The sequence below is a fragment of the Pan paniscus genome, chromosome 14 (genome assembly GCF_029289425.2).
Source record: "Pan paniscus chromosome 14, NHGRI_mPanPan1-v2.0_pri, whole genome shotgun sequence".
NCBI lineage: Eukaryota > Metazoa > Chordata > Mammalia > Primates > Hominidae > Pan > Pan paniscus.
In genome coordinates this window covers 41,720,722-41,746,113 of record NC_073263.2, presented here as the reverse complement: position 1 = coordinate 41,746,113, position 25,392 = coordinate 41,720,722, and the positions used below count along the sequence as shown (strand labels likewise).

Here is a 25,392-nt window from a genome sequence, read left to right as displayed (position 1 = left end):
TCACGCATCACCTAACGGGGACACATTCTCAGATATGCATTGCTAGGTGATTTTTTTCGTTGTGTGAACATCACATTGTACTGACACAAACCTAGATGGGATAGCCTACTACACACCTAAGCTATATGATATAGCCTGTTGCTTCTAGGCTACAAACCTGTATAGCATGTTAGTGTACTGAATGCTGCAGGCAATTGTAATAAAATGGTATTTGTGTATCTAAACATATCTAAAAGGTACAGTAAAGATATAAAAGATATCTACAGTAAAAATATAAAATATATAATATAAATATATATCATAATTATATATTACAAATAATATATATTATGTATTATATAAATTATTACATTAAAATTATAAATTATTTTATATTTATATTAAATATTAAACAATATAATTTAAATAATTATTAAATAATTGTATAAATATATATTATTTAATTATAAATTATATATAAAATATTATATATAAATTATATATTATACTTATGTATATCTATATTATATATAGATATTTTTTGAGACGGTGTCTTGCTCTGTTACCCAGGCTGGAGTGCAGTGGCACCATCTCAGGTCACTGCAAGCAACCTCTGCCTCCCGGGTTCAGACGATTCTCCTGCCTCAGCCTCCCGAGTAGCTGGGATTACAGGCATGTGCCACCACGTCCAGCTAATTTTTATATTTTTGGTAGACACAGGGTTTCACTATGTTGGCCATGCTGGTCTCGAACTCCTGGCCTCAAGTGATAGTCCTGCCTGGGCCTCCCAAAGTGCTGGGATTACAGGCTAAAGGTACATCTGTATAGGACACTTAATTCATGAATGGAGCTTATGGGACTGGAAGTTGCCTTGGGTGAGTCAGTGAGTGAATGGCGAGTGAATGTGAAGGCCTGGGGCATTACTTTGCACTACTGTAGACTTTACAAACACTGTACACAGGCTACACTGAATTTATTAAAATATTTTTCTTTCTTCAATAATAAATATTAGCTTACTGAAAGATTTTTACTTTGTAAACTTCTTTTAACTTTTTGACTCTTTTGTACTAACACTTAGATTAAAACACAAACATAGTTATACAAAAGCTTTTTCTTTCTTTATATCGTTAATCCATAAGCATTTTTCTATTAAAATTGTTTTTGTTTTTAACTTTTTTACTTTTTAAGCTTTTTTTAAAAAAAACCTAAACCACAAAACACATTAACCTAGGCCTACACAGTTTCAGGATCATCAGTATCACTGTCTTCCACCTACACATTTTGTCCCACTGGAAGGTCTTCAGAACAAAAACATGCATGAAGCTGTCATCTCCTATGATAACAATGCCTCCTGAAGGAACTGCCTGAGGCTGTTTCATAGTTAACTTTTTTTTCTTTCAATAAGTAGGAGTACCCTCTAATATAATGATAAAAAGTGTAGATCCGGGCACAGTGGCTCATGCCTGTAATCCCAGCACTTTGGGAGGCCAAGGCAGGCGGATTGCTTGAGATCAGGAATTCGAGACCAGCCTGGCAAACATGGTGGAACCCCATCTCTACTAAAAATACAAAAATTAGCAGGGCATGGTGGCGCACACTTGTAGTCCCAGCTACTTGGGAGGCGGAGGCAGGAGGATTGCTTGAACCCAGGAGGCAGAGGTTGCCGTGAGTCGAGATCATGCCATTGTATTCCAGCCTGGACCAACAGAGCAAGACTGTCTCAAAAAAAAAAAAAAAAAAAGTGTAGGAAATGTATAAACCAATCAGTAACATATTCATTTACTGTCATCATTAAGTATTATGTATTGTATGTAATTGTGTGTGTTATATGGTACTTTAATATGATTGGCAGCAGAGTAGGTTTGTTTACACCACAAACATGAGAGTAATGTGTTGTACTACAATGTTGTGATGGCTATGAGGTAACTAGGCGACAGGAAGTTTTCAGCTTCATTATAATCTTGTGGGACCACGGATATCTATGTGGTCATATATGTGGTCCACTGTTATCTGAAACAGTTATAAAGCACATGACTGCATGTGTGTGTATATACACACACATTCATATATATTTATGTATATTGGGGAAAATGTATTTCTCACCATTGGGAGCAGTCAAAAAAAGCTTGAAACAAATTAAACGAGATCTCAGATCACTTTCATTTGTGGCCTTCCTCTCAGTTGCGGGGGGTGCTACAGCAGCATGGATTAGGGTGCGCGGGAGGCTTGCGTGGGAGAGAAGCTATGTGGAGAGCATACTTTACCTGACTCACTGTATTCTTGTGCTGCCTTTTATTCGATAAGTCAGTATCGCTCCTCTAAGAAAGGGTAGTGCTCCAATGCCCACATTCATCCAAAATGTCATTGCCAGAAGTAGACCCAACTCCAAGGGTGTGAGGGTGTTTCAAATGGGGCTAATAATAAACTCACGGGGTTGGTATGAGGATTCAATGTAGATATAGTACCTCAAACTAAGAAGTGTTATACACTGCTATGACACTATATATTTGCCTGTATTCTCTCTCTCTTTTTTTAATAGAGATGAGGCCTCACTATGTTGCCCGGGCTGGTCTCAAACTACTCCTGGGCTCAAGCGATCCTCCTCCCTTGGCCTCCCAAACTGCAGGGATTACAGGTGCGAGCCACCACGCCCAGCCTTGTAGTCTCTCATTCTTGCGGCTGGTATCACCATCCCAGGCTTGCTTTGGGACAAGCTCCATTATGTTGCCAACCATACCACCAATTGTTACATTTTGTGAACGTACTGGTGGTGGCACAAGAACTTATGGAGACAAACACCAAGGCCACAGTAGGACAGGAAAGATGGGGTTCAGATCCTTGGATTGCTTGGATGATTCTTGATTTCCACATCAGAAAAATCTATTGTATTTAGATTTCCTGGTGAAAATTCTAACTTGCTAGTACTATAACCCATTAGCTGCCAAGAGTTATGGCTATGTAAACACACTGCTACTTTTTAAAGAATTAGGATATATAATACAATTAGCATTTTAAAATAAAAGTAGTTTAATATGATGATTCAGCTAGCCCTTCAGAATCAGGCGGTGCCTCAGGGTCATGATGTAGATGGCTCACGCCTGTAATCCCAGCACTTTGGGAGGCTGAGGCAGGCGGATCACGAGGTCAGGGGTTCGAGACCAGCCTGGCCAATATGGTGAAAACTTGTCTCTACTAAAATTAAAAAATTAGCCAGGTGTGTTGGCGCGTGCCTGTAGTCCTAGCTACTTGGGAGGCTGAGGCAGGAGAATCCCTTGAACCTGGGAGGCGGTGGTTGCAGTGAGCCAAGATCACACCACTGCACTCCAGCCTGGGAAACAGAGTGAGACTCCATTTCAAAAAAAAAAAAAAAAAAAAAAAGTATTGGTTAGTAGTGACCTGCTTTTAAAGGGTGTGGATAACCAACTTATTTGGAGTTTAAATTCTGGTTCATTTATTTCCTAATTCAGTGAGGACTCTGCATATTTTGCCTTTACATATGATCAATTGCATTCAATCTATAGGTGAAAGAGACCTCAAGGTGATCTGGTCCTCTGATCTGATGCTTAAATTACTTCTGATTTATTCAACAAATAGATAATGTGCACATACCACATGCTAACCACTATTCCGTGCATTGGGATAGCGTCATGAAAAAAATCCTTTCCCTCATGGAATTCACATTCTCAAGGGTCAACAACCGTCAAGTGTTGGTAGCCTCTGTTTGAATCTCTCTATCAAAGGAGATCTCATTTTATGAGATAATCCAGTGCATCTTTAGATAATCAGTTTTTGCTGTCAATTTCACTTGCTTGTCTCATTTAGAACTAATGCAAGTCCACTTCTCCATCACAGTCCCTCAGATATCTGAAGGCAGTTCTTAAGTCCAACTTCATTTCCCACCTCTACCCCCAATCCCTGCCCCTGGATGTTCTCTTTTCCAAGCTAAGAATCCTCCAGTCCCTCAAGCATTCCTTCTGGGTCAGCTTCTTGCCCCACTTTCCTCTGAAGGTGATAAGATTGTGTATGTTGTTCTTAAGAGCGCCTTGTTAGACTTAGTGGCGAACTACTGGATTATTGTTTCTCAGTGCTAGATACACTCCTGACACTCTGCTCAGTGATGCTGGCATTGGGCTCTGCGATCAGCACTGCTGCTTTGCCAGCTGCTTTCCTGCAGAAGAAAAGAGGACTTGCCCTTTCTGTTTTGCTCACTGTTGCTGCCAGTGTCTCAGGGGCACTGGTTCTCACCCTGGCAGAGGCGGCTGGCTTCATTCATTCTCCGGCTTCTTCCTCTGGCATTCCTAGAACCACCATCGGGAGAGCGCCCCCTTCTCAGAGGTCTGAATCCCAGTTCTGTGGGGCTCCTTTTCTAAGTTCCTAAGGATCTTTCTGGATAACTTCATCTTCTCCAAAGGTTTCAGCCCATATGGCAATGACTCTCAGATCTGTATTTCCCTGCCGTACCTCTCTCCAACATGATGTATCCCATAGACAGTCACCTTGAAACCATGATGGCTGAGTCTGAACTTGAATTTCATGCTTCCCTCTTCAGTTATCAGAAACCTGGGATTTGTTATGTTTCTTCTCTCCCCCTCATCCATCCACAGCCAATCTCAAGTACAGTCCATTTACACCTGAGTATTTCTGAGATCTGTTCCCTCCTTTCCATTTCCACAAAAACTGCACTAAGGAAGTCCCTTGCTATTTCTCACCCAAACTTCTTTCATAACCTGTAACCGATCTCCTTGTCCTCTGCTCTCTTCACGTCAATCCCACCAACGGAAGTCATGGATTTGGCCAGGGCTCAAACCAGATTGCTTAGTTCTGACCTTGCCTACTCCAGTTCCACCTTCTATCTCTCCCTTATGTTTCAGCAACAGCATGTTTTACCCTCCATGCTGCTTGCCTGTCTTTGCTTGCACTGTCCTCTCTGCCTTTCTCACACACGTACTTCACCTGGCTAACTGATGTAAGATTCGACTTAATGTCCCCTATCCAGGAAGGTGCCCCTGAACTTTCTCTATCTCTGCCCTTCCTTTGTCCTCCCCTATACTTGGTGGCATATTTTTTATCACTGCACATAACACTCTGTGTTACAACACTCTTTCTTCCTCACCAGACAGTGATTTTAAAGGGCTATTCACAGATCATTACCACTAGAGACAACACTTGTCATGCACTGGGCTTTTAACGAGTGGTTTTTTGGGGGAGGTGAACTTTAAGGAATCATTACTATAAATGTAAACCAAATTATGTTCTTACAATCAAGAATTCCTTCACCAGATGCGAGACTACTCAGCAATAAGAAGAAATGAACTATCAATACACACAATTTAGATGAATCTCCAGGGAATTATTCTAGAGTGAAAAAAATCGCATACTGTATGATTCCATTTATGTAATATTCTTGAAATGATAAAAGTATAGAAGTGGTTGCCCGGGGTTAAGAAGTGTGTGAGAGCAAGAGGGAAGTAGGTGTGCCTATAAAAGGGAAACATGAGGGATCTGTATTACGGGTCCTTGTGGTGACAGAACTGTTCAGCATTGTGACCTTATGCATCTCAATGTCCTGGTTGTGATACTGTACTACAGCTTTGCAAGATGTTACCTTTGGGGGGGGAAATGGGTAAAGGGTACACGAGCTCTCTCTGTATTATTTTTTACAACTGCATGTGAATCTACAATTATCTCAAAATTAAAAGTTTAATTTTAAAAAAGATTTCCCACCAGAAACAACGCAGACTTCACACTTTCTTCAAATGCATTCTTTTTATTTGAGAAGGATGATCTCAAGGCAGTGCCCTTTGGGAAAGATGTCTTTCATCATCATGTACATCGGGATCAACCATTACTTTCAGCAAAGTACAAAAATACACACATCAGTGACTTCCGTACAATAAATACATAATCATGCATCCCACAATAAAAGGCACCGAAAACTGGTCACTTAGTAGTCATAAAAATTACTAGCTACATTAACAAAGCCACCAAAATTATCTGTACAAGGAAATGTAACAATATATTCCAAAGGTGAAAACACATAAAACATCTTTAAAATAGTAGGCAATAAATATCTCAATTGTATATATTTTTAAAATTATGCCATTGTAAACAGCATGTAAACAAACAAAACTCACGTTGTCTTACCATTACTAAAAGTAATTAGAGCCAAAGTTATAACCTCTGCTCTGTCAGGTATATTTCACTGGCAAGTGTGCTAAGCAGTTAAAAGTTTCACTCTTTTCTGCAGCAAACAGAGCCCACTGTGTAATAAATAGATAGACATTATCTGCATCTTTCAGACACAAGTGCTTAGTTTCAAAACAGACTACCAAAATGTAGTAAATTCCTAACTATAAATAATACGGCAAGGCTAAATTTAAAATACCTTTTCCAATGTAAGGGACAAGAGGAACTATACTGTTGTGTTTTCAACATGATGATAAACAAGAGGCAAATGATTTCTGGTTATCTTTATCGAAAGATAAAATGAATGTGCTGAATGTCAGGGTAAAGTGTCCAATCTTTTGAGCCTCCTCCTTTTGTGGACCTTGTACAAAGTCAAACAAAGAGTAAAGCTGTATCACACTAAGAATTTTCTTTTGCTAGAGAACATAGAAATGGATGATACTTAATATTGATGGAAAACAATGACTTCAAAATATGCCTATCAAACTGTGAATACACATACAAGTCTGGTTTTTTTCCACACTTACTGACAATAAAGATACAGTTTTTTCCTTCTCATGAAGGAACCCTATTGCCTAACCATCCATAAATATCTAGAGAATTTTTTAGAACTAAAAATATTTTTGTTTCACCTATGTATTAGTGCCTCATGGCACACAAGTACTAGTAATATTTACTATATGCTTAGATACGTATGCTACCTGTTAAATATTACCGCCTACTCCTCATTCAAAATAATCAAGGAAACATCAACGCACATCTTCAAATGGAGCCTCTGAAGTATACCAGAAAGCATTACTTTTTCCCTTCTACTGTGGGTTTACCACGCACAGCTCTTATATATTTTGGTGTGTGTGTCATCAAAAGGCATATATGCCTTCCTAAAATAAACTTTAAATGTGAGTTCACATTCTACAGATCTATCAGTCACTGGGATCACATGTACGGCTGTGGAAATAGGATTGATGAAATATGTACTTGACAAAACAGTCAAAATTATTGGTGGCTGACACAAAAATGTAAAAATTGTGGACATAAAAATGGGATTACCTCTTTATGATAAAATAATTTGGTTAGTTTTTTTGGGTGGAAGGAGACTCCTCTCTGAAGTAACCTGAAAAACACTCGGTTTATAAAAGTCCTCCTAATACCTTAAACAGACTGTGGAAAAATAACTGTGAAAACAAACTTGGACTCTACCAGACGGGAGCTTTGTCTTATTTTATCTGTATCCCCAGAATCTAATTGAGTGCCAAGTATAGAGCAGGTAGAAAAGTCTATCAAGTGAATGAACAGGGCATTTCAGTTAATTACAATTATTTTGATTTTTTTTCTTTTTTTTGAGACAGAGTCTCACTCTGTCGCCCAGGCTGGAGTGCAGTGGTGCAATCTCGGCTCACTGCAACCTCCACCTCCTGGGTTCAAGCAATTCTCCTGCCTCAGCCTCCCGAGTAGCTGGGATTACAGGTGTGCATCACCATGCCTGGCTAGTTTTTGTATTTTTAGCAGAGATGAGGTTTCACCATGTTGACTTGTCTCGAACTCCTGACCTCAGGTAATCCACCCACTTCGGCCTCCCAAAGTGCTGGGATTACAGGTGTCAGCCACCACACCTGGCCCTGATATTTAATTTTAGAAATTATTAACTTGGAAAAGCTTTCTGTGTTAGCCTTTATGAGTATTTGGTGATATGGTAGAAAGGCTTTATCTAATCCCAAAGAAAAACAGGCCCAGAGGTAATAGTTTTTATTTTTAGTCTTTATATTCTATAGAGGGTGATAAGAGTCACAAGCCTTCTTATGTTTACATTAATAACTCTAAATAACCTGAAATCACACAAACTCAGTCTATTTCCCCCCAGCTGAATATTATTTAAAAATTCCACCATCACTATTGCTTTTGATTCTTTCTGAAGTCTCATTATTGTCTGTAGGTAATCAGTATATGTATTTATGTGGACTGTATACACTAAATGTCTATAAAAGAGAAAGATGATCTTTAGGGCATATTTAAGAATTACAAATAAGAGTTTGGCAGTTATGTGAAAATTTTAGAAGCCTCATTTTAGAAACAAGAATTCTGATTTGGCCAATATTTCTGATTTACAGCTAACAGATGATTATTTTTCACAAAACAACTGCTCTTCCTTGCTGTTTATCTTCTGTTGGTTTGCCCAGAGTGCACACATGCTCATGAATGCACACTTACCTCATGTGGACTTTCATGTGGAATTCTAAGCCTTTGTTTGTGAAAGTACACAAATATACAGAAGTTTGAGTTTTATATTACCTTCATTCAAAAATATTTATCAAAGTCCTATTACGTGTAGCTAGACACTGAGAATACAAAGGGGGAGAGAGAAATTCAGTGGAAGAGACAGGTTGTGTGTGTGTAATTGAAATGTTATGTTATTTTAACAGAAAAAGTTTCAATATACTATAGGCATGGAGGAAATATCTGCCTAGGGAAGTCAGGTAGGGCTTCACAGAAAGTTAAATTTGAACTGAGTCTTGAACATGTTCATCTATGGCATGTGATTATGCCAAGGCACTAAGTCATAAGTAGTTCCAAATTCCTGGATTACAAAAGTCAACAGAGGGAAGGTTGGTGAGGATACTAAAAAGGAAGAAAGAGGCGAGGTCATAGACACTGACTCATCTTGCTTAGGAGTTAGTTTGCTATTCTGTAATTTAGGGAAAAAAGAGCCTACTTAAGAACTTTAGCAAATTTGTTTTAGAGAGACCACTCTGGTGGGAAAGAGTGAAAGTAGAAAAACTAGTTGCTGGAAAAAAACAAAAAACAAAAAAAAACCTATGGCAAAAGCACAGGAGTGAAAAATGGTGAGGGTTTGTATGATGAAGGCCTGAAAGGCAGCAATGAAATCAAACTTTACTGCAACTAATGAGAAACACAGCATACAATCAGAATTCAACTTTTGACATAATCAAAAAATGAAATATGCAACTGCATACTGAAAAAAATTGATGCAGAAAATGCTTTTGCTTACAAAATCCAAAGCCAAGATTAAGATTAAGCATTTGTGTTATTCCATACTTTAGTTTATGAGTTTCTTGGCAGAAAAACCTAATTTGCATACTGTTGCTATGAAAACTGTGTCATCTTTCAAAAGCTTTCTGAAAGCTTTTCAAGTAAAAGGAGAGAAAACAAAAGAACTGTTCAAGTTTGCAATTCTCTCATCCTCATAATTATGTATATTTTTTAAAAATGCTGCACAATTATAATCTGTAAACAGAGCATGTTCTAATTAAAATTATAATTAATTTCAATTATACTAAGGTCACCTGTATATCAGGTCATTATGGGAAGCAAATTCCCAGAAAAACAATTTCTTCCAGTCACTGTACCAAATCATTCTGGATTAATCATTCAGAGATCTATCATCATGAAAATTAAGTTGTGTCATTAAGACAAATCAAAATTCCACAGTGATGAACTCCAATCTTTTCCCTGTATCATATGGCATTCCAACATTTTTGGGGCAGTGAGATGCAACAGGAGCTCCAAATTATCATATTATACTATAATAAATATCAGATTTAGCAAAGAAACCTTTAGGTCAAGAATCAGATAGTGACAGAATTCAAATGTCATGTAAAAATCAAGTCATCGTTCACTGACTGTAATGTATAACTAATATAATGATTTTAACTAGGTTATTCTACTTTCTAATTTAATTCCCTTAATCATACCCAGAGTTCCATTAATTAATAAAGACAATCTCTAGTTTAGTTTCTTTATGGGAAGTTTTGAAAGTACTTTGCATGAAAGAATACCATTCCACAGTCAGAGAACGCAGTCGGTGATCCATGCTCTGGATTAAACATTCAGAACTCAGTACAGAGAAAGGAACATCACATACTCCATCTTTTTAACTACTGGTTTAAAGAGACATTTTCCTCTTTGGGGAGTTAAACTAAGAAAAGATATGAAGGACTTAACTTTAAAAAATATATATTCACATCTATAAAATTGTCGTTTGGCTTAAGTATTGAAAAAATGAAACTATTCAAAATTTTTGAAGATTTTAGAAGTGAGTTTTGGCCTATCCTAAAATGAATAATATGAACATGTAATATAACAGATGAAAATACCCATAATCTACTCTGGTACAAATGCTACTAATTTTAACTTTACTTTCATTTTTAAATTAAACATCAGGGATATCAATTTGAACTTCTAATTTCTAACCTCACTGTCTGGGAAGTCTATCTTTATATCCAAAATGACCGTGGGAAAGAAATTGTAAAATTAGGTATGATTCATACTTATATAATTCCTTTAGTAAAAGAAACGTTACCAAGTACTAACAACTGATAATATTGTGTGCCATTTATAACTGGGGACACCAAGTCACCAAAACATAACTTGTAGAAAGGACACAATGAGCCAATGCCAAAGTCAGTTAAGAACTGGATAAACCTAAACCATGTTCCCATCTCCAGGTATTGTGAATTTCAATAACTGTTTTGTTGTTTCAGTGAAAGGAAAAAATCCATTTAGCAATTATCATTGCTAATACTTGGCAAATTTAAGAAAGGCTTAGCAAGTTTAAGAAAATCTCCTTGGTCTGCAGGGTATGGTCTGATCCACATTTACTGGTGTTTTTCTATAGGAACCAGCTAAGTGTGTCTGACTAGTTCTCCAGACATCAATCACTGAGATGAGAAAGCACAGATATTTGCCCCACATCATAAACCCTTGTGTGGACTCCATCAAATGTCTTGAATGATTAGGTCATCTGAACTACCTTCTTACTGACTTCTCAATTTCAACAGCAGGACGTGCTCCCTGAATTCACTAGTTATGCTAAGATCTAGATACAGTCTTGGACTTCATCAATGTGATATTTTTTGTTTTCTGGGGGTGTGCTCAGCACACTATACAGCTGACGTGTGCTTTGTGTTTCTATCATATAAGGTGAAAGAAATCTATGTTCAAACTCTTTGTTCCCAAATCTTTGCCAAATTACCAACTCAAGTTCCTTTTTCCTATAATTTCCATGTAATTTCTCTCACCAGTTTTCTTTTTCCCCCACTGCCAATAACTGCTTGTGCAACAGTAAAATTAATATAAAACTCTTTGCCTTTAAAATTACAGTAAAGTAATTATTAGTCTCCTATGAGTTCTTAAACAGTACACAATACATCAACCGCTAACACTGTAACATAGAAGAAAACAGTTAAAGTTAGGGCTTATTAAAGCAATTTTCTTTGGTAAACCCCTGCTTCACATTAAGTCAAAACAGTTTTTTCTTCTTCCTTGAAAACATGTGTTTTATTCTGTGTCGTATGTTGTGCCATTATGTTTTAAATTTTTAGTTTTTTAAACAGTTAAATTGAGAGTAATTTTAAATAGAAATAATTCAAACAATTAAAATCTCACCGACTTGACAGAAACAAACAATTATCCATAACGGTTACTATCCCAGAACCAAATGCAAACATATGTTAAAAATAGCCACCCTGGAACCAAGAACTGCTAGATATGTGATATTTTGGGGGGTTCAAAATTCTTTTTTTTTCCCCGAGACAGAGTCTCGCTCTGTCGCCCAGGCTGGAGTGCAGTGGCGAGATCTTGGCTCACTGCAACCTCCACCTCCTGGGTTCAAGCAATTCTCCTGCCTCAGCCTCCTGAGTAGCTGGGATTACAGGCACCCACCACCACGCCTGGCTAATTTTTGTATTATGTTGGCCAGGCTGGTCTCAAACTCCTGACCTCAGGTGATCTACCTCCCTCGGCTTTCCAAAGTGCTGGGATTACAGGCCTGAGCAACGGCGCTCAGCCATGGTTCAAGATTCCTAACGTTCATTTGAATGTCATATTGGCAGTACAATCACTGAGATCTCTCTTCAACTAAAACTGAGAATTGGCTACAGAAAATAAGTTGTGACATGAAGATAAAATACATATTGGCAAAATATAACACACTGAATCCCTTGGCTACATTAAATCCTTAATATTGGTGAATTCATTTTGGCTTTATATTTTTAAAAAATATTTATTTTAAACATGAAACTTATTTTTTTAACAAAGTGTCTATTACTATTCCGCTATCTATTGCAGTAAAGAATACAGTTTTTTAAAAGGAAAATAGTTGGGCATCTGTTTGACAGAAATGAGTACTTCAAGTACATAAGTAAATCATCAACAGAACTACACACTCTAAGCAACAGCAGTAAAAAGGAAAAGAGCTAGAATATGTATTTCATATAAAGCTTAAGTTTCACAACATAATAAATAAATGCACTGATTTATACAACTTGTGGAAACCTTCTTTTGATGATTACAAGTAATACTGTCTGTTACTGACTTTGCTGATACCAGCACTGCCTCACATAGAGAAATCCAAAGGTAAAATTCTTGCCCCTAATGCCACAAAATATACAAAGCTTTTATATTTGTTATTAAATATTTTGTCTGCCAAAAATCCTGCAAACTAAAATACATCTTGGCAGTTTGAATAGCCAGCATAATTATTTTGATATAAAAAGATAAGAAAAATTTTAATATGAAAATTAATAACAGCAAAAGGAGAAACCTGTTGTATAAATAGACATTTTAACATAAAAGTGAGATTTATCTCACTTAAGAGGAAGAAAAACATTCGATACAACTTACTTGAAGATTTGAAAATAATTATATTTTCCCAGCTGTAGATAAATATATTACTTGAATTTACTAGTCATCTTCAATATACACTATATAACTCACAAAACTGGGAATGTTACAATACCAAAACCTTTCACAGCACTAGTTACCAGTTACCAGAACTGTAAGAAATATTTAGCTACATATCAGCTTAATACTTGGTATACAGAAATAGATATGGCTAAGCTGTGGGAAACAATAGTGCAATCAAACATTAAGGACCACAAAATATATTCTTTTTCCTTTTTTAGTTTGTATATGTAACTGCATTATCCTACCTTAATGGCCTTATCAACTGAGTATGAAACTTCTTTATTTTAATGCATTTTAAAAGTAACCCTTTTTTTAGGTTTGGTTAATTCACTTTTGAAATGCAGTTCCTATGAAATACCCAGACTATTTATAAAATCCTATGCAATGAATAACTTGTAGCTAAAATGAAATATTTTATGTGAAGTTTTTAATAACTTTTAAGTAGTAGCTTGGTTTTCATTTTTCCAACTAAAACTTGGAAGTGCATAAAAAACTAAGAGAGTATATAAATAATGTAAATAGAGTATCTTAGTTACATGGAGGGAATTAATCTGTTCACCTATATTATGTAATATGGAGTTTATCATGAACAGAGTTTAACAGTCTCAGTCTGAGTTACTCTGTTAAACTTCTTTTCCTAAAAATATCAGAAATAATTACACAAACAGGTACAGTCCAGCTGTCTTTGATCTCTCTGTTCTCTACAATGATAAAACTTTATAGTTTTTCTTCTAACATAAATGTCTCCAAACAAAACTTGGAAAGAAATAATAAAGAGAAAATAAGATAAGAAAAAATTAATGCTTTGTGTATTATAAAAACCAATAATCATCACGTTTTAAAAGTTGCAGTTACTTCTTTAGGAAGGCCTCCTATTACAATGGCATCATATTACTGACTTGACACAGAGGTTGCTATACAAAAGTCAATCAGGGGATGCCATAGAAGAGACAAGCCCCAGACATCATGGCACTGGGGCAGGTAGTGAGAGGAGAGAAACCCATGGCAACCAAGTGCTGTGGGGACTGCTCTGGGAGGCTATTCTATTGGCTAACAATTACTAGTGGAGGAATTTTCAATTCTCACTCTTCTTTTCAGCTGATCTAAAGAATTTGGTGTTTTAAAACTGCCACTTGTATTACCAAACTTCAAACCCACTCTCATCCAACTTACATCTGAGAGATGTAGGATGAGTTAATTGGAGTGGGGCGTAGAGGGGGCAGACAGGAGAGATCCTAAATGTCAAGGTTGAGAGATGCATTGTTTTTACAGCTTAATTAAGGGCTATATCCTTAAAGAATTCATATCCATAGAGCATGAAAGTCCACTATGTTGACAGCCCAGTTGGAGATAGAAGACGTTTTACTTTAGAAGTGCTGTATAGTGGCAGCCCCTATAACTTTCTAAGTCATAGCTCTGCATGAATATTTTCTTCCTTGATTCCTGTTAAAAATAAGTTCCATGAAGACAAAAATATTGTCCTCTTTATTAATAAAAATTAGCTAAAGCATCTCTAGGCAATTGTGTTTTGGTACATTATATCAATATGTAAAAGTTATTAAGAGAAGGATTCCTGAAAATAAGTCTCATTGGGAAAAATCTTATTATAAAATTAAGTAAACTGTTATTTGGGGGTCAAGAATATGAAATATTATTCTTCAGGCACTATTTTAAGGAATTATTAACCATGTGAACATCAAGATAAGTGAGTGTAAGGAAAACAGATCTAAATCTAGCAAAGCATGCCTTTTTAGAGGGCTTAAATGAGATTAACTTGCAATCATCTTGGTTCATTCCTTTTCTTTTTTTGCATGACTAACAATTCATTCAATGTGTGTGTACTGCTATGTGTCCTCATGCATGAGCTATGTCAACAAGGACAATCTACTGATAAGAGAAAATGAAAATGTACAAGTTGTAGGAGACTAAACATGGTTTTAACTTAGTACACATTTTTCTGAAATGTTCCCCGTGATTAAGTTGTGAACAAATGAACATGCCACATGTCAACAAACTGAACAAACGTGGATTGTTAGTGACTTAGAGGTGGAGGGAGGGCTAGAGAGAGGCCAGCTGTGTTGGTCTGCCAATCTCCTGTGTCCCACACTGGCTACCAAAATACAACCACTGGGTAGGTAGGGCTCATCTAGAACCAGAATTAGGAATAAGGATTGAGAAGAAAACTCAGCAAGGGTGATGAATGAGTTTCAGCTCATTGCTGGAATTAGCTGAAGAACGAATAGGACACAGTGGATGAAGGAACAAGCTATTCCGGGGACCTTTTGAAGCCCTCGGACCTCACATCCCTAATAGCTAAGGAAGGATAAAATGGATGTAGGCCAGTGCTAATCGTCTGAGAAATTTTGCTAAAGGAAGATTTTGATTCAGTAGATCTGCAGTGGGCCTGAAATTCTGCATTTCTGTAAGCTCCCAGGTAATATTGATGCTGCTGGCCCATGGATCACATTTTGAGTAGCAATGATCTGCACCAGTGCTGTCCAATAGAATTTTTGCAGTGATGGAAATTTTCTACATCTGCACTGTCCACTATGGTTACTGAACACTTGAAATGTAGTTAGTGCAACTGAGAAATGGAATTTCTAATTAAATTAATTTTTTTAAAGAGTAGGGGTCTTGCTCTGCTGCCCAGGCTGGAGGGCAGTAGCATGATCATGGCTCACTGCAGCCTTGAACTCCTGGTCTCAAGCAATCCTCCCACCTCAGCCTTCAGAATAGCTGGGACTACAGGTGCATGCCACCATGCCTAGCTAGTTAAAAAAAATTTTTTTTCAGAGACAGGGTCTCACTATGTTGCCGAGGCTGGTCTCAAACTCCTGGCCTGAAGCCATCTTCCCTCCTAAGCCTCCTGAGTCACCAGAATTACAGGCTTGTGCCATTATGCCTGGCTTAATTAAATTACATTTAAATTTAGATAGCCACATGTAGCTACAATATCGGACAGGATAGATCCAGACATTCATGGGTCATTTCTTGTCAGCAAGAACAATATATATCACAATCCCAAATGACCTAATCCATCAATTCACTTAGATTATCCAGCAAGTATCCTTTTACAGAACGCAAACTGTAAAATTAGTGTCTTTAAATTGTTTTCTTCCTAACACTTAGTTAAATGACCCACCATGTATGCTTAAGCGAGAAATGAAAGGGGTCATTTTGTAGTGGGTTGATTGATGGGGAAAGGAAAGTAGAAGGCAGTGAGAATTTCAGCAACCATGATTATATTGGGCATTGGGAAAATGAAGAGCCAGAATGTAGGAAAGAAACTCAGAAAGGGAGGTGAAGAGACACTAAAGAGAAATATTGCATACTCAGGAATTTTATTTAGGTCTGATTCTGTCCCTTTCCTCCTTTAAAAGCAAGTTCTTCCTCAGGAAATGGAACTGAAAGAAAATACATTCTGGCTGATGGCCTCCCCTTCCCTGCCCTCCCACCAGCCCCGATCCTCCAGGTGAGGAAGAGCCTATCAGGGAGAAGAGGTGACAATTCCAGCCATTACAGTCATTGCAGTCAGGTGCAGGTGGGAACTTCTCACCCCAGCTCATGCATAGATCAAAGCATAGAGGCCCCATCCCACTCCCCAAAGCTGTGATCCGATCCCATGGAGAAGCTCTTCCCTACTTTTTATTTTTTTTGGTAACCCCACCTGCTATAAGAAGAGGAATTATTTATGATACTGACAAGAGCCTAAGGAGGCTCTGAAGACCCCCTCCTGGAAACAGGTGTCAGTGAAGTCATTTGGGCCCTGCACAGCCATGCATAGACAAAGCATACAGAGAAAATTGCTCTCATTTAACAAAAAGTATATCCAAATTGTCATTTTATAGAATTTCCCTCATCCAAAGCCATTTGCAGGAAAATTCTAGATAATTAAGGATTCCATTAAGAGACTCATGCTCTACCAACCGAGCTAGCCAGAAATGCACTGTAGGATTCCATTAACTGAGACTTTACAGCATATACAAAAGATGTCACCTACGAGTGAAAAGTTCACCAAACGAACAAACAAAAATTCAGTCCTTCACATCACACTCTTAAATTTGGGACACATCATAGCTAGACTCTTTTCTATTAGCAAAGGGGAATGGGGGGTGAAAATCAATATAGATATTTATATTAATACATTATTTATGCTAGAGTTCTTCCCCTTCTTTCCCTCACATTTCCTTTTTTTAGTAGAGATGGACAGAGATCTGTAATGTTAGAGAGTTCTGGGAACCTGGCACCTCCTGTTTGGTTGCACAGGAAAGTGTTCACAGGAGCAGGACAGCACTTAGGTGGGACTATCAGAGGGACTGAAAAAGGAGACCTCTGACTTCATAAGTGCAGATACAATTAGAATAATTGCATAATTCATGACTATTTTTTTTTTGAGATGGGAGTCTTGCTCTGTCACCCAGGCTAGAGTGCAGTGGTGTGATCTCAGCTCACTGCAACCTCCATCTCCTGGGTTCAAGCAATTCTCCTGCCTCAGCCTCCCGAGTAGCTGGGATTACAGGTGCCCGCCACCACACCCGGCTAATTTTTGTATTTTTAGTAGAGATGGGGTTTCATACACTGGTCAGGTTGGTCTCGAACTCCTGACCTCAGGTGATCTACCCACCTCAACCTCCCAAAGTGCTGGGATTATAGGCGTGAGCCACAGCACCCTGCCTCATGACTTTTTAAACTACTTGATATAACTGTCTTTGGAAAATTTCCATTTATTTACAACTTAGGTAAAATATATAGTCAGACATACTTGGTCAGGAATCCCTCAGGGTCATTTATTTTAAAGACATTAAAATTTTGTGATTTTTACTAGTAGTTAAATACCCAAGTTATAAACAAGAGTAAAGTGTCAAACAGTTAAACTCCTTTGATATAATTAAATAATATGCCTGACAATAGTTCATTTTAAATGCTCGCCTATTAGTATTTCTCTTTAAACACTGGGGAAATAATTGTCTAGAAAATATCAATGATGCCATATCACAAGATTATATGTATGTAGGTATATATATACACATATAAATGTATATGTGTATGTATGTATATATACACATATATGTGTATATGTATATATCTGTGTGTATATATATCTATTAAGCACCTAGCAGGCTACTTCATAAAAATTGTCACCACTGAGTCAGTACCCTGTTTACTTCTCTTATATACAAATTTTAAAATATTATAATTAATGTTTTGGTATATAATGGCTAAAGAAAGCTTATTTAAGGATATTTTGTGACTTTTTGATACGTATGCCTTTGGCTTTCAAAGATTTGATCATTGTAATGTTGACTTCCAATAATAAGATACACTGAAGTACAGTGGTTTAGAAAAAGGAAAATAATATCCACCTGATAAGAATTAAGTGAGATAATAATAATAACAACATAAAGCCCTTAAGAAAAAATTTAAATCTCTTCTGTTCGGAAGATCGTGTCAGAAGTCACTGTAGAGAGCAGGTGAGTCTGGGTTATCCGTCAGTATACAAATCTCAGTTGGGACCTCAGGGAATTCCTGGATATCAACACTTTACTATATTATAAATTCAAATAGAATATTAAATAATTATTAAATTGAAATTAAAAATTAGAAACAAAATGTGGAAATTTTGGTTTGGAAAGCTGTAACAAGTTTTGTTAGGTAAGGGAGCATGTAATTTTATGAAAATATCCAGAGAATTTTCTTAACGTGCATGCCTACTGCTTATGATAGATTGAAATAAAATTGACTTGCATGTGATGTATATCATTTGTTGATTATGGCACAGACACACTTTCGCAAAGTCTTAGGTACAGAATATTTACGCAAAATCCCACATTAAAAAACAGAAAAGTGCAGTGCCCTTAGCCAACAAAAATGTACTTTAGTAATAAATTAAATCCCATTAACATTAAAACTGACATGAAAGCTATTTAAAGTGTTACAGTATTAGATGTGACATGCAAGAAAAAGAAAGACATTTCAGGCAGGAACATCGTGCATTAAGATTTGCATTCATTCATAGTATTGGAAAGGTTTTCAAAATATTCTTTGACCACTAAGCACTAGGAGTTGGAGGTGATACCAATCTACATTCAAATCACAACTTAATTTATATTTTAGTCTCCTAACCTATGATTTTAAGAAAATGGCCAATGCCCCCCAGTAATGAAACCCAGGAAGTTTTAACCACATCTTGTTATGCAGTTGCACAGTAGGAACATTCCATCAGACCAGATCTATGGAAAGTAAACATTTTGCAATTCCACCGTTTAGACAGTGCAATCGTCTCAGATTCCTCCTACCTTATTACTATTGTGAATATATTTGAACATGTCAGGTTTGCACAAAAAGAAAATGGCTTTGTGGAATGTATTGTTTGGCACAAAAATATTTTCTAATACCTCAAATCAAAATTTCACCCACAGCAAAATATCAAGCCACAGAGGTGCTTCAGTGGTGCTTACTTATCTATGCAGAAAACTACAAGAACAGCCACTTGCTTCCAAGGACTTTGTATTAAGTGGCAATAACTTCTCTTCCAAGGAATAGCACCAATATGATTACACCTCCGACTGTGGAGTGCTCCTTCCAAGCTCTTTAATTCCCTGGAGAATTCGCTTCACATGGCCCACTTTCGGTATCCCCAGATCCTAAAATAAAAGAACAGAAGAAGGTAGAAAGAATTAAAAATGAAAGAAAAAACACAGAAAGAAAATTTTAAAAATGAAAGAAAGGAAAAAAGTTTATTGAAAATAGAAAATTGGGGATTAAATATTTAACCAGCAAGAAACATAATTAGCATTCAGTTCATTCATTTTAGTTTATATTCAGTGATTCAGGAAGTGAAACTAGAAAAATAAGTTCATAAAACAAAAGTAACCTGACACCAAAGAATTCCCAACTGGTACAAAAAAAAAAAATCACATTCTACATAAACTCTTAACTGTGACATTCTCATAATTATACACAGTGGCTTTTGACTTCAAAAGTCAAAACCAATTTAGTTTCTTTCTTTCATCTCTCTCTCTTTTCTCTTTCTTTCTCTCCCTTTCTTCTTTCTTTCTTTTCTTTCTTTCTCTTCTCTCTCTCCCTCCCTCTCTCTCTCTCTCAAAGGCTCTTTTGGGATCTCTGAGAAAAAAATGATGCGGGACAGCAGGGCACCCAAAATTAGTCCGAAGGCAACATTTCTTGTGCTAAAATATTAAATTTAAAAGTGAGACCTAATTCTAGAGAAAGATACCAGTACCTGCTACATAAATTTGGACTGTAAATACATTTGCAGTTGCATTACAAGGCTTCAATTTGAGAGGAATATTTAATTTAATTAGTCTTTATACTTTGTAATGTATGTGTGTAAAAAATTACTTAAACATAATTATCTGTTGGTTGATGCTTTCCCTCAAAACACTATTGGCTCTTTTCTCTCAAAATTATAATTCTTGCTTCTTAAAGAAACTTCTTATAAGTGCCAAGAATTCAATATTTAACTTTCAGAAATAGATGATGACTGCAGAGTGCGCACAGCAAGTACTTTGCAAATATTTGTTGCAGGAATAAATTAAACCTATCCAAGGGTGAATAACTGCTAGTTATTCACTGTCTGAAAAACTAAAAGAAACAGCTAAGGCCTCCAAATCCTAGTTTCTTTAAGTAAAAGGCATAGTCAGTTTGCTAATATGTGAAGTCAAACAACTTCTTCAAAAGAAATTGAAATATTTGAAAATTATTAAAAAGATGACTTCCAAAATGGCCTAAAAAACAGGGTTATAAAATAACTTGTCTGAGAAGTTAAAGATTCCAAATATCCACCTTGTTTTTTAATTTATTTATTTTTCAACTTTTGAATGAAATAGATCAAACTGGTTTAAGTCTTCGGTCATTGTCTCTCTCTTTCTCCTGTTTATCCTTTAAGAGCTCTTGGAGTTCTTTAGCAGTAATGAATCCTTCTGGAAAATACTCTTTCCATAGCCAATGCTATTGTCAAACTTGAGATAATTTCAAGATATTTCATAAATATTTAACTGACTCAGAAAAATATTTTCTCCTATGACACAGGGCATCCAAAATTAGTCCTAAGGCAACTATACATTTCCTGAATACATGCTAAAGTATCAAGCTTAAAAGCAAGGCCAAATCCTAGAGGAATATACCGATGCTTGCTACCTAAATTTGAAATGTACATGCGTTTACAGTCACATTTAGATTTTTTGAGTGGAATATTTAAATATCTTTACACTTTGTGAAAACATAGGTATGCAACTACAAAATATATTTAAATATTAAATATTTTATTTTAGGCCATAAATACATTGTATTCTCAAGACTAAATCTTCTTTGGGGGAGGTAGAATCTATTTAGAATTACTATTTTGGCATAAAATGAGAAGAATGTTTTCCATAGAATTACATTAACTTCTTAGCTATACTTTTTTTAAAATTAATTTAATTTTAAGTTCCAGGATACATGTGCAGGATGTGCAGGTTTGTTACATAGGTAAAAGTGTGCCATGGTAGTTTGCTGCACCTATCAACTCATCACCTAGGTAGTAAGCCCCACAGGCATTAGCTATTTATCCTGATATTCTCCCCTCCTTCTGCCCCCACAACAGGACCCAGTGTATGTTGTTCCCCTCCCTGTGTCTATGTGTTCTCATTGTTTAGCTCCCACTTATAAGAACGTGTGGTATTTGGTTTTCTGTTCCTGTGTTAGTTTACTGAGGACAATGACTTCCAGCTCCATCCATGTCCCTGCAAAGGACATGATCCAGTTCCTTTTTATGGCTGCATAGTATTCCATGGTGTATATATACACCACATTTTCTTTATCCAGTCTACTATTTTTTTTTTTTTTTTGAGACAGAGTCTCATACTGTCGCCTGGGCTGGAGTGCAGTGGCGTGATCTCGGCTCACTGCAACCTCCGCTTCCCAGGTTCAAACGATTCTCCTGCCTCAGCCTCCCAAGTAGCTGGGATTACAGGCGCCTGCCACCATGCTCAGCTAATTTTTTTTCTATTTTTAGTAGAGACAGGGTTTCACTATGTTGCCCAGGCTGATCTCGAATGCCTGACCTCGTGATCCACCTGCCTCAGCCTCCCAAAGTGCTGGGATTACAGGCCTGAGCCACCACACCCGGCCTATCCAGTCTACAGTTGATGGGCAATTGGGTTGATTCCATGTCTTTGCTATTGTTAACAGTGCTGCAATGAACATATGTGTGCATGTATCTTTATAATACAATGATTTATATTCTTGTGGGTATATACCCAGTAATGGGATTACTGGGTCAAATGGTATTTCGGGTTCTAGGTCTTTGAGGGATTGCCACACTGTTTTCCACAATGATTGAACTAATTTACATTCCCATCAACAGTGTAAAAGCTTTCCTATTTCTCCACAGCCTCACCAGCACCTGCTGCTTCTTGACTTTTTAATAATTGCCGTTCTGACTAGTGTGAAATAGTATCTCATTGAGGTTTTGATTTGCACTTCTCCAATGATCACTGATGTTGAACTTTTTTTCATATGTTTGTTGGCCACATGTCTTCTTTTGAGAAATGTCTGTTCATGTCCTTTGCTCACTTTTTAATGGGGGTTGTTTTTTTTCTTGTAAATTTGTTTAAGTTCCTTGTAGATTCTGGATATTAGACCTTCGTTCAGATGGACAGATTGCAAAAATTTTCTCCCATTCTGTAGGTTGTCTGTTCGCTCTGATTATAGTTTCTTTTGCTGTGCAGAAGCTCTTTAGTTTAATTAGATTCCATTTGTCAATTTTGGCTTTTGTTGCAATTGCTTTTGACGTTTTAGTTTGAGTTCAATATTTTTATGCCTTTGAGGGTATAGGCTGTAATAAAGCTATGCTGTGACATTTGTTATATCTTTATTTTTATCACATATCATTATATATTATTTTTTATCATATTCTTTTTTTTTTTGAGACAGAGTCTCAATCTGTCACTCAGGCTGGAGTGCAGTGGCATGATCTCAGCTCACTGCAACCTCCGCCTCCCGGGTTCAAGCGATCCTCCTGCCTCAGCCTCCCGAATAGCTGGGACTACAGGCATGCACCACCATGCCCAGCTAATTTTTGTATTTTTAGTAGAGATGTGGTTTCACCATGTTGGTCAGGCTGGTCTTGAACTCTTGACCTCATGATCCACCTGCCTTGGCCTCCCAAAGTGCTGGGATTACAGGGATAAGCCACCGCTCCTGGCCAATTTTTATCATATGAGTAGCTTTCTCTTTCCTTGGATAAACAGTCCAAATTTTGACAAAGCATGCTTTGTAGATATTCAGTTATCCTTCCAGCCACACATACACAACTTTCCAAATAGAAAAAACAAAAAATAAACTAAACAAAAAACTCTCACCATATGTTTACCATTTTCTTTGGTGTCTCTTTTTTCTCCTACTGTGTTCTAGCAAAGAAAATGATGCAATCAGTTTGTTTCCTTATCTGCTAAAGTACATTGGAAATACTTTCCTGGCTGGGCATGGTGGCTCACACCAGTAATCCCAGCATTGTAGGAGGCCAAGGCAGGCCGATCACTTGAGGCCAGGAGTTCAAGACCAGCCTGGACAACACAGCAAGACCCTGTCTCTACAAAAAATAAAAGATATTAGTTGGGTGTGACGGCATGCACATGTAGTCCTAGCTATTCAGGAGAGGCTGAGGCGGGAGGGTCACCTGAGCTCAGGAGGCTGAGGCTGCAGTGAGGCATGATTGCATTACTGCACTCCATCCTGGGTGACAGAATGAGAGTCTATCTCAAACAACAACAACAACAAATATATGTATATATATATATATATATATATTTTTTTTTCCTTTTCCCAGCTTTAGACTGTCATGTTACTATGTCTAGTTGTTTTGGTGATATGGGAGTAACACTTGAGCTAATCTCTGAGCAGGAGTTAACCAGGTGAAGGGTAGGGGAAGAAGCACAGCAAAAGAGAGTACATCCCTAAGGTGAGAAAAAGTATAGAGTTTTTAAGCAACTGAAATAAGGCCAGGATGAATGAAGCATAGCCCAGGGAGGAGCCAGAGACTTCACAGGAGGTTGAATACATAGGCAGAAACTTGTAGGCCTGCATAAAGATGTGAGTTTTTATTCCCTAGAAATGGGAAGCTACTGAAAAGTTTTAAGCAGAAAAGTGTACACCTGATTGATGATGCTAAAATAACACTCTGGTTGCAATGTGGATAATGGACTGCGAAGACAAAGAGTGGCAGCGGAAAGACCAGTTAGGAAGCTATTGATCTTACACAAGCAAAACTGGACAGTAGCATGGAGCAGGATTGTGGACAGGATATAAAGAGAAGTGAATGGAGATTAGAATCAATATGACTTGGTGATGGGCTTGATGGGTTAGGGGAAGATGGACAAAAAAGAGGAAGGTGCTAAGTATGAGCCTCATTTCTCTGCCTAGAGTGCCTGGAGGGCCAGAGATCTGATTTATAAAATGCAGAGCACTGGAGAAGGGGCAGAACAGGGGTGCAATAGGAGCTCAAGAGTTGCTTTTGGACATGTTAAGATTGAAATTCTCTAACCTAGGTTTCCATCAATGGATGACTGCATAAAGAAAATGTGGCACATATATACATTGGAATATTATTCAGCCATAGAAAATAAATTTTAAAAAAGAATGAAAACATGTCTTTTGCAGCAACTTGGATGGAACTTGAGGTCATTATCTTAAATGAAACAAGAAGACACGGGAAGACAAACATTGCATGTTCTCACTCATAAGTGGGTGTTAAATAAGGTATATACAAGGACCTAGTGGAATGATAGACAATGGAGACTTGGAGGGGTAAGGGAGTGGGAGGGAGTGGATAAGAAATTGCTTATTGGGTACAATATATGTTATTCAGGCAATGGATTCCGTAAAAGCCCTGACTTAACCGCTATGAAGGTAATAAAATTGCACTTGTATCTATCTATCTATATATATATATATATATTCATTTTTGGAGACAGAGTCTTGCTCTGTCGCCCAAGCTGGAGTGCAGTGGCGTGATCTCGGCTCACTGTAACCTCTGCCTTCTGGGTTCAAGAAATTCGCCTGCCTCAGCCTCCTGAGTAGCTGAAACTATAGGAGCGTGCCACCACACCTGGCTAGTTTTTTTGTAGTTTTAGTAGAGATGGGGTTTCATTGTGTTAGCCAGGATGGTCTCGATCTCCTGACCTCGTGATCCGCCCGCCTCGGACTCCCAAAGTGCTGGGATTATAGGAGTGAGCCACCGTGCCCAGCTGTACCCATATATTTTTGTATAAATAAAAATAAATTAATTTTTAAAAAGCAAAAACAGAGATTGATATCCCTGTATAATACCTGAGTACCAAGTAGCCGGTTGGTGCTATAATCCAAAAGTTCACAAATCAGGTCAGGCAGGGCTGAGAGAGAACCTGTGTGCCACTGACATATTCACAAGTAGTACCGGAAGCAATGGAGTACCTAAGGAGTGAGTGATCCCTCACCAGCATTTAGAGGCATCGGTCTGAAGGACTTGCCGCTGCTGACAGCTACAAC

General features: G+C 37.4%; 1 protein-coding gene across 6 annotated transcripts in view; it reads right to left on the bottom strand.

Annotated features, from left to right (window-relative positions):
• Nucleotides 1-5,726: 5,726 nt before the first annotated feature.
• The window catches only part of DGKH (diacylglycerol kinase eta), a 203,928-nt gene continuing 184,262 nt past the window's right edge, over nucleotides 5,727-25,392 (bottom strand). For all 6 annotated transcript variants that reach the window (XM_034936637.3, XM_063595929.1, XM_063595928.1 and 3 more), the window contains one exon: nucleotides 5,727-19,511. In XM_034936637.3, the coding sequence (XP_034792528.1) occupies nucleotides 19,422-19,511 (90 nt within the window). In that variant the 3' untranslated portion in view covers nucleotides 5,727-19,421. The remainder of the gene's footprint in view (nucleotides 19,512-25,392) is intronic.